Source organism: Herpailurus yagouaroundi, unplaced genomic scaffold (assembly GCF_014898765.1).
Source record: "Herpailurus yagouaroundi ecotype Mexico unplaced genomic scaffold, PumYag 77, whole genome shotgun sequence".
Classification (NCBI taxonomy): Eukaryota; Metazoa; Chordata; class Mammalia; order Carnivora; family Felidae; genus Herpailurus; species Herpailurus yagouaroundi.
In genome coordinates, this window is record NW_024412388.1 from 42,157,856 (window position 1) to 42,169,051 (window position 11,196).

At 35.7% G+C, this 11,196-nt stretch overlaps 1 protein-coding gene across 1 annotated transcript in view; it reads left to right on the forward strand.

Annotated features, from left to right (window-relative positions):
• ZFYVE9 (zinc finger FYVE-type containing 9) overlaps nt 1-11,196 on the forward strand; it is a 202,200-nt gene that overhangs the window by 125,826 nt on the left and 65,178 nt on the right. The window contains exons 7-8 of the mRNA XM_040456039.1: nt 797-921; nt 2,830-2,985. Coding sequence (XP_040311973.1) covers nt 797-921; nt 2,830-2,985 — 281 coding nt within the window. The remainder of the gene's footprint in view (nt 1-796; nt 922-2,829; nt 2,986-11,196) is intronic.

Consider the following 11,196-nt stretch of genomic DNA (forward strand, 5'->3'; position numbering starts at 1 on the left):
CTCAGTGCAGAACATGATGTGGGGCTCAATCTCACTACAGCAAGATCACCACCTGAGCCGATATAAAGAGTCAGTCACTTAACCAACTGAGCCACCCAGGCGCTCCTAAAGTTTAATTTTTTAATGGTAGAAAATTTCAACAGTACTAAAGGATATAGAATAAAAAGGATTCTCCTCTACCTCAACCCCTCAACATCTTTTCATCCAGAGGTAACTATTTTACCTTCTATTACCACTTTATTGTATATCATGGTTTATTTCATTTTATCTTATTTTTTATTTAAATTTTAGTTAACATACAATACAATACTGGTTTCAGGAGTAGAACTCAGTGATTCGTCACTTACATACACTCAGTGCTCCTCACAACAAGTGCCTTCCTTAATACCCATCACCCATCTAGCTCATCTCCTACACACCTCTGTCCGTCATGGATTATTTTAAATGTTGGCCTTAGAACATGTAATGTGTAAAATTCTTCTTATGATAGTTGGTGAATTTTTTTAAATTAAAGGGCTGTCTTTAGACTATGGCATAAACCATTTTGTGGAGAAGCCTATACATAGGATAACCATGTTCTCATCCAAACTGGACTGGGTTACTTTTGAGAATGAAAGGGACACTATTAGCATGACACTAAGACAGCAGGTATAAACCTATGTTCACCCTAACTACAAATCAAATGCTTAATTCTTTCCTGTGGATAATCAGCCCATTCCTCCATCAGATTTCTCTCTTGGTTTCTCCCTTTAACTAATCCTTTACATGTTTTGTTTGTTTGTTTGTTTTTCCTTACAGACTATGCTGTGGAAGAGAAACCATCACAGATTTCAGTAATGCAGCAATTAGAGGATGGTGGCCCTGACCCACTTGTATTTGTTTTAAATGCAAATTTGTTGTCAATGGTTAAAATTGTAAATTGTAAGTTAGAATTTTTTTTTAATTAAAATGAGATACTTTACTGACTCTTAGATAATAAGTAAAGCTTAAAAATTCGGTACACACAAGTATTTTTATATGGATGGATCCACAGCTTACTGAAAACTGGGTACGGAAGAAGTTGGTTTGTATAATATATCCCAGAGGACAACTATGGGACTAACTGAAACTCTTAAGATGAGATAGATGAATTTTCCATGGAGGAAAGCCAAACAAAAGTTGAACTGATCTAAGTTCTTCCTGAGATGGATGTGCTATGTCACAACTCCCCACCAGAGTAGAGGAGGTGGATAAATTATCCAGGAGGGTCAAACAATTTACATGCTAGATTTAAATCTCATACACCTTAGTTGTGTGCAAAGCCTTATTTGAGAGAAATGTTAGTTAGCTAACACATAGTAAAACTTCAGTACCTTGTACGTTAAGATTCAGAAACCTCTCAGTTCTTGGGGCTAGTTTCTTGGGCATCAGAATGAGAGGACAATTAGAATCTTGATTCTAAGACGGTGTTGGAAAATAGAGAATGCATTTATCCTGGATGAATGTTAATAGGCAGAGTTTTGGAGAAAGGAGGGAAGCACTGGGGAACTATCCTCTCATTCTCACTGTATACTTATTTTAAGTTGACCTCAGACACCAGAAACACCTATATGCTACTTCCTTTGAGGTTCTATATTAATAAAATATAGGTTTCTGGTTTACTTGTTAATTGTACCCTTGTATGTTTGCCCAGTTATTAATGCTTGCCTCCTTTCCTTCTAGAATCATATTTTAAAATAACTTGCTTGAAATTTCAGTTGACCATATCTAGTTCATAATTTATACTTAGAAAATAGCTAACCCAGAATTCCTGAAGTGTACACCATCTTAATATAGTTGGATTGGGTGCTTCCTGTTTAGATACGTAAAGTAACATTCCCTAAAGTGAGAAAAAGGAGTCTATTAGTTTTGATATACATTGTGATATCTATAATTACATTTGAATCCTATTTCAATTCCTTTGGGGATCCTATTGTGTTGGAGTATAAATAATAAAAGTGTCAAAGAATGAACATTAACTACATATGGCTTGTGCTGTTGGTTCTCCACAAAGCCTTAAGGTAAAGAAGTGGAAGTAAGTAGTCCAGAAGAGCCATCCTCTCACCACTTTCACCACTTTTTACAGAATGAAACCAAGTAAAATCATATCTCTGTTTATCTAGAATTTTCTCCCAAAAAGGACTGGCTGGTTTAGTCAGTAAGCATGCAATGCTTGATCTCGGGGTTATAAAGTTCAAGCCACACATTGGGTGTAGAGATTACTTAAAAATAAAATCTTAAAAAAAAAAGAAAAAGCTATAATCTTTCAGTCACAGATTAAATTTAAAAAGTATATGTAAAAGTATATATTTTTTAGGCCACAAGCTGAATCCAAAGTTATAATATTGGCTTTTATTGTTGTTGTTTCTAGTTTTACATAAGTAATTATTTCCCTTGGTAGAGTGACTTTTTTAAAATACAGGTGGCGGGGGGGATATATTCTTTAATCATTATAGCCTAGGATACCTAGTTTTGTTTTATTTATTTTATTTTTAATGAAATGTTTTTCTTTAGTAATTACACCTTCCAATAATAGGAGTTAAAAGTTTTAATTGCATTTTCTTTTGCTTTTTTCTTTTACTTCCCTTCCAGTTGTTTTTCTAAGTATTTGCTTAAAGCCAGAGGCATTGGTATGTTTTATTTTCTACAGTTGTTTTTTGGCTCAATGCATTTATAGTGCACAATTGAATTATATAGTTTCAGTATGACCTATATTGTTCTTTGCTGTATTATAACACAGGTTTCTCTGCATTTTTAAAGGAAAATATTAAGAAGAATGTCTTTATTTTTATATATTTATTCCATTTATAGATGTGAACAGGAAGTGCTGGTGTTTCACAACCAAGGGAATGCATGCAGTGGGTCAGTCTGAGATAGTCATTCTTCTACAGTGTCTACCAGATGAGAAGTGTTTGCCGAAGGATATCTTCAATCATTTTGTGCAGCTTTATCGGGATGCTCTGGCAGGTGGGGACGCTTTATGACTTAGTCATATCATCTTTATAAGATGATAAAAATTTTTGGAGTCAGATGCAAAATAACAATCATAATTTTGGAAGCCTGGCATTGGACTTTGGTATCAGTAGCAAGTTAGAACTTGCCAAGGTTTAAGGAAATATAAATTTTAGTGCTTTACTTGGTGTAGTCATTATTATTTTACAGAGGCTGGAATCAAAGTTGTATGAGAATCCATTGACCATGATGTAAGAATATTTTCCTTTGAGTGGTTTAGGGGTCATGATATTGGTACCTGGTAGAAGGAAGCATAATCATAACCTACTACTTGTTTTTTCACTTAACAGTACCTATATAATCATAATGTAAATACTCTTTATTTAATTTTCAAGTTTCAAAAGCCACTAGCATGGACAACTTTATTATGGTTTCAAAATAAATTATAAATATTGTTAGCCCTAATAATGTAAAAGTATGTGCATGGCTATTGGAAAAGACTAAGAATACTAATAGAAAGATATATTATTATAAGTTGAGAGAGAAGAAATATGTTTATGTATACATTTGGCATTACAAAGTTAACCTCTCCTGAATTAACAGAGGCAGTAAGAAGTGTTGTAGTTGAGCTATAATCTCATTATCATAACTGGAAGTAAGAAAACAATATCTGTAGTTGGTAAATAGAGTATAAGAACTACAATAAATGAATAGAAGAGATTGTCTCTGAGGAACAAGCCTTGGAAAGGGGAGTGAGGTTGACCAGGCTGTTAAAATTATTTTCATGTATTACTTGATAATGTTTTATAAATATATTAAAACCATAAATTATTCATGCTTTCTGAATGCAGTAATTCCCCTTGTGGGATTCTATGCCCCCCCAAAAATACCTAAAATGTAAAATACACTTTGTACAGGAAGGTGTTTATTGCAACATTACTTAAATTTAACACAAAAATTTAGAGGTAATCTAAATGCCCAGCTATAGGTGAAAGGTTTAACTGTGTTATACTGATGAGATGTATGCATCTTTTTTAGAGCATTTTTTAGCCATTAAACATAATATTTATGAACAGAATGTAGCAACATGAAAAATGCTCTTGAAGTAGATACAAAAGCAAGATATAAATGGCATCTTTAGTGTGATTATAGCTTATGCATAAAAGATTATACCTTGATGTCTTAGTCTCTGTGATCATTCAGGTGTAATATGAAATGAGGACAAGGCAATACATTGGCAACTGACCACATACCTATGAAGTATCAGTCCTAAAATGTATGGGATTAATATGAAGTCAGGTGGAGCTGTCAGGCCATGTAATACTTGGGACCTAAATTTATTTCCAGAAATGAATTGAAACAGTCACTTTTCTCCTCAGTTTGGATGTACTCACATGTAAAAACTATAAACAGAGAAATGACATTGGGGGCCCAAGCAGTTGGGGGGTTTGAGAGGGAATTAGGGACAAAGGCATGGGAGGTTCATGAAGGTCTTGTTCAGAAGTCCATCCTTTATTCTTCAGACAATGAGAAACAATTGGAAAAAAATGAGGGACAGAAGCAGATTTGCATTTTAGAAAGATGACTTTAGAGGCAGTATGAAAATGGATCAAAGTCTATGTGTCTCGTGGCAGGTAAACTGAGCTAAGAAGCAGTGAATAAGCAAAAAATTATCATGATTAAACACTAGACTACAACTCAACAATAAAAAAAATAAACTGCTGATACATACAACATGGATGAATATCACAGACATTATGCTGAACAAAAAAGTCAGGTACAAAAAATTACATATTACATGATTCCATTCACATGGTTCTCTGGAACAGGCAAAATGAGTCTGTGGTGATAGAAATTAGATCAACGTTTCCTGGGGTGAGTTGGGGGTGAGTTGCCCCTGACTACAGAGGGGCCCTAGGAACTTTCTGGGATTATATAAATACTTATATACTATATAGTGTTAGGTATAGTAGTTTCATGAATGTTTACATTTGTCAAAACTCATTGAACTATGTACTTAAAATTGTTGGGTTTTATTGCATGAAATTGTATATACCCCAATAAGATTGACTTAAAAAGTTTTTTGTGGGGCGCCTGGTTGGCGCAGTCGGTTAAGCGTCCGACTTCAGCCGGGTCACGATCTCGCGGTCCGTGAGTTCGAGCCCCGCGTCAGGCTCTGGGCTGATGGCTCAGAGCCTGGAGCCTGTTTCCCATTCTGTGTCTCCCTCTCTCTCTGCGCCTCCCCCGTTCATGCTCTGTCTCTCTCTATCCCAAAAATAAATAAACGTTGAAAAAAAAAAATTAAAAAAAAAAAAAAAGTTTTTTGTTGAGATATAATTGACTGTAACATTAGTTTCAGATGTAAAATATAATGATTCAATATTTGTATTTATTGTGAAATGATCACCATGGTAAGTCTAGTTAACATCCATTTTCATACAGTTACAATTTTTTTCTTACCAATGAAAACTTTTCAGATCTACCCTCTTAGCAGCTCTCAAATATACAATGCAATATGATATTATTATAGTTCCCATGCTGTACATACATCCTCAGTACTAATTTATAACTGGAATTTTGTACCTTTTGACCACTTTCACTGGTTTTACCCACCCTCTCAACCCCCATCCTTCACCCACCCATCTGTTCTCTAAATCTATGAGTACTAGGGGGTTTTTGTTTGTTTGCTTGTTTTAGATTCCACATATAAGTGAGATCATATGTTATTTATTTATCTTTGTCTGGCTTAGTTTACTTGAAATAATGCTATCAGGGTCTATCCATGTTGTTGCAAATAACAGGATTTTCTTTTTTATGGTTGAATAATATTCCATTTTATATATGTGCACCACATTTTCTTTATTCATTCATCTGTTGATGGACACTTACGTTGTTTTCATATCTTGGCTATTGTAAATATTGCTGTAATGAACATAGGGTGCAGATATCTTTTTGAGTTAGTATTTTTATTCTTTTCAGATAACTATCCATGAGCGGAATTGGCTGGATCATTTGGTAGTTCTATTTTTTATTTTTGAGGAGCCTCTATACTGTTTTCCTCAGTGGCTACACCAATTTACATTCCCACCAGGGGTGCATGAGGGTCCCTTTCCTCCACATCCTCACCAACACTTTGTTGTTTTTTAAAAAGCTATTGTTAGAATCCAGCAAGAAATTAAGAAATTATCAGGGTTTAATAAAGTAATTTAGTAATAGCAGTGGGAATAAAGAGTATCGGAAAGATAAAAGACAGTGATGTGTCATTTCAGTAGGATTTGGTAATTAACTGTATATGGGGGATAAGAGGGGACAAGTCAGTGGCTTCACATTTCTGGCTTGGACATCTGAGTGGACTGTGTTCTTATTCATCGAGATAATAGAAGAAGAGCAGATCTGGCAGAGGAGTGGGAGATTGGTTCTTTGTTCAGTGTGTTGAGTTTGAAATATTGACAACAGTGGCAATATGTAAATAGACGATGAATATGTGGATACAGATGGACCTCAGGAAGTAGATCTGGGCTAAAATACAGATTTGGGAGACTCGGTCTTTATGTGATTATTGAAACTATGGTAGTGAATGGGACAGGCCAGTGTGAAGAGACGAGAGCTGAGAATGGAGCTCTGAGGAATACCAACAAGGAAAGGCTGTGGTCATTGCATGAGTCATTGAAGTACATGTTTACCGTAAGTGGTTACTCATTTTCCAGAAGTATCCTTCTATATCAGTAGAGACCATTTTGAACTATCATATTAAAATACAAAATTTCTACAACAAAACTTACTTTGAACCAACAGTAAGATAATAGTGAAAGTCTAAGGTGAGATTATAACACATGTAAGCTGTTTTAAATATTATCTGTAATATAGGACGAGGGCATGCACATATATATATCTAAGTAAATGACATTTCAAAGGCCTAAACAAGTAATCTATAAGGGTCTATCCTCAGATAGAAATCATTTTGCAGCTCATAAAAACTAGGTGGTATCTTTGATCATCTGGTACAAACTCTTCATTTTTTAGATAGGGAAAATGAGACGTTTTTAGATGAGGAAAATGAGAGGTGTTAATGGCTTGTCTAAATCACACACTTAGTTGGTGGCAGAACTAGGACTAAGGCTCCCAAACTACTATTCTTTACATTATGTCAGTTGCCTCTATGTGTACATAGCAGTTTTTTTTTTTAATTTTTTTTTTCAACGTTTATTTATTTTTGGGACAGAGAGAGACAGAGCATGAACAGGGGAGGGGCAGAGAGAGAGGGAGACACAGAATGGGAAACAGGCTCCAGGCTCTGAGCCATCAGCCCAGAGCCTGACGCAGGGCTCGAACTCACGGACCGCGAGATCGTGACCTGGTTGAAGTCGGACGCTTAACCGACTGCGCCACCCAGGCGCCCCATCAGTTTTAAAAAACAGGTATGCATCTGAGTTATACCAGTTTTAAGAATCCTGTATTTTAGAAATCAAAGTAGTAACTTGATATATAATTTCACTATATTTTTCTTTAATAAGTGGAAACATCTTTTAATTAGTGGAAACATCTTTAATAAGTGGAAACATCTTTTACACCTAAATGTAACACATTGTGTGGAATTGGCAAATTCTGTCTTAAATTTCCTGAATGTGAAAGCCTTGAATACTCTATCACTTGCATGGTGGTTACTCTGCCATAAATCACTCAAAAAGCCTTAGAAGCCTGGGATGCCTGGGTGGCTCAGTCGGTTAAGTGTCTGATTTTTTATTTCGGCTCAGGTCATGAACTCATGGTTTGTGGGTTCAAGTTCTGCATTGGGCTCTGCACTGACAGCATAAATCCTGCTTGGGGATTCTGTCTCTCTCCTTACTCTCTGCCCCTTTCCTGCATGCTCACTCTCTCATGTGCACTCAAAATGAAGATAAATAAACTTAAGAGAAAAAAAAAAAAAAGCTCAGGGGCTCCTGGGTGGCTTAGTCAGTTAAGTGTCCAACTGAATCTCACAGTTCATGGATTCGAGCCCCACGTCAGGCTCTGTGCTGACAGCTTCCAGAGCCTGGAGCCTGCTTCAGATTCTGTGTCTCCCTCTCTCTCTGCCCCTTCCCTACTTGCACTTTCTCTCTCTCTCTCTCTCTCTCTCTCTCTCCCCCCCTCTCTCAAAAGTAAACATTTAAAAAAGTATAAAAAAAAAAGTCTTAGAAGCCCTTGAATGAACTTTCTTTACAATTTCCTATGTATTTTTAATCTATATATATTTGATAATTGTATATATGTGTTTCTTATTTAACATATATAATTTTTTTTGTCATGCATAGTTGCTTATGCTTTCCAAAGTGAGAGGGAGAATTACATTTTGTGAGTAATAACATTCTGAGACTTTAAGCATGCCTCTGGTTATTATAATGCCATGGGAGATTCTAGATTATATATTGTTTCTTGCCATCTCCCCACCCTTCTTCTATCTTTTGTACTTGATTTTTGCAGATAGACATTCAGAACATGTATTTGAATGAAATGAGAATTGTATCTACCAGATTATTATTTCTAGAGTTAATGTTTGGTTGTTTCCCTCTCTTACTTAAAACTTTTAATGAGCTTTATATTGCCTTCAGAATAAAATAAGTTTATTTATTTTGGGATAGAGGGAGCTTCTGTGGGGAAGGGGTAGAGAGAGAGGAAGAGAGAAAGAAAACCAAGCAGGCTCTGCACTGTCAATGCAGAGCCCAGTGTAGGGCTTGAACTCATGAACTGTGAGATCATGACCTGAGCTGAAATCGAGAGTTGGAGGCTTAACCAACTGAGCCACCCAGGTGCCCCTCAGTTGTCTTAAGCCTTACTCAGAGATGACTTTTTTTCATGAACTCTTCCCTAATAATCCTCCCAGATAGAAGTAATCTCTTCTTCTGAACTTTTTTACTTACCTTTAAAAAATTATTTGGTGTATATAAAAGCATTTAAATACATTTTAAAAATAATTTTGGAAGTTATAAAGCAAAATAACAAAATAAACACCCATAAACAAGATACCCAGTTTAGGAAATAATGACCAACCCCTTGAAGCATTGATCAGTGACCAATCTTGATTACATCTTCCCTCTAAGCTTTCCTAACCTTTAGGTAACCACTGTCATCAGTCTTGTGTTAGTAGTTTTCATGCTTTTCTCTGTAATTTTATCACAAGATTATAATACATTGTTTTGCATGTTTTTAAACTTTATACAAATGGTATCACACTGTATATATTTTATGTGGGTTGCTTTTTTCATTCCACCATATGTTTCTGGCATATGTTCATAGCTTTAGTGTTCTAGTTCATTTCATTTGCAGCTACTGTTTTATACATCTTATATAAATTTACCACAATTTATTCTCCTGATGGATAATTTGCTGTTCTCACCAGTTTATTATTATTCAGACATGTTCTCCAAAATTTTTGTACATGTACACTTAGTAGAATTGCTGGTTTGTAGGGTATGGATATCTTCAGCTTTATTAGATGATGTTAAACTGTTGCCCAGAGTAGTTTACCAATTATGCCTACCTGTCCCCATCCCTAGTATATAAGAGTTGCCAACATTTGATATCATCTCAGAGTTTTAATTTTTGCTTATCTGGTGAGTATAAAATAGTAAAATGGTGAGAATAAAATAGTATTCATTATGGTTTGCATTTCACTAATTTTTTTTCTGGATTATCTGGGCTGTTTTTATTTTTACAAATTTATTTTTTAAATTAATTTATTATTTATTTTTATTTATATCCAAGCTAGTTAGCATAGTGCAATAATGATTTCAGGAGTAGAACCCAGTGATTCATCCCCTACATATAACACCCAGTGCTCATCACAAGTGCTCATCTTCCTTAATGCCCCTTGCCCATTTAGCCCATGTTCCCATCCGCAATCCCTCCAGCAACCCTCAGTTTGTTCTCTATATTTGAGTCTCTAATGTTTTGTCCCCCTCCCTGTTTTTATATTATTTTTGCTTCCCTTCCCTTATGTTCATCTGTTCTGTGTCTAAAAGTCCTCATATGAGTGAAGTCATTATGATATTTGTCTTTCTCTGACTAATTTCGCTTAGCATAGTACACTCTAGTTCCATCCACGTTGTTGCTGATGGCAAGATTGCATTCTTCTTGATTGCTAAGTAATACTCTGTTGTATACCACATCTTCTTTATCCATTCATCAGTCAATGGGCATTTGGGCTCTTTCTATACTTTGGCTACTGTCAATAGCGCTGCTATAAACATTAGGATGCATGTGCCCCTTTGAACAGCACATCTGTATCCTTTGGATAAATACTTAGTAGTGCAATTGCTGGGCCATAGGGTAGTTCTATTTTTAATCTTTTGAGGAACCTCCATAGTGTTTTCCAGAGTGGCTGCACCAGTTTGCATTCCCACCAGCAGTGCAAAAGGGTTCCTCTTTCTCCACATCCTCACCAACATCTGTTGTTGCCTGAGTTGTTTATGTTAGCCATTCTGATAGGTGTGAGGTGGTATCTCATTGTGGTTTTGATTTGTATTTCCCTGATGATGAGTAATGTTGATCATTTGTTCATGTGTCAGTTGGCCATCTGGATGTCTTCTTTGGAAAAGTGTCTATTCATGTCTTTTGCCCATTTCTTCACTGGATTATTTGTTTTTTGGGTGTTGAGTTTGATAAGTTCTTTATAGATTTTGGATTCTTACCCTTTATCTGACATGTCATTTGCAATTATCTTCACCCATTCCATTGGTTTACCATTTAGTTTTGCTGATTGTTTCCTTTGCTGTGCAGAAGCTTTTTATCTTGATGAGGTTCCAATAGTTCATTTTTTTGCTTTTGTTTCCCTTGCCTCTGGAGACGTGTTGAGTAAGAAGTTGCTGCGGCCGAGGTCAAAGAGATTTTTGCCTGCTTTCTCCTCTATGATTTTGATGGTTTCCTGTTTTACATTTAGCTCTTTAATCCATTTTGAGTTTATTTTTGTGTATGGTGTAAGAAAGTGGTCCAGGTTCATTCTTCTGCATGTCAGTGTCCAATTTTCCCAGCACTGTTTGCTGAAGAGGCTGTTTTTATTCCATTGGATATTATTTCCCGCTTTGTCAAAGATTAGTTGGCCATACGTTTGTGCGTCCATATTCTGGGTTCTCTATTCTGTTCCATTAATCTGAGTGTCTGTTTTTGTGCCAGTACCATACTGTCTTGATGATTACAGCTTTGTAATGCATCTTAAAGTACAGGATTGTGATGCCTCCAGCTTTGGTTTTC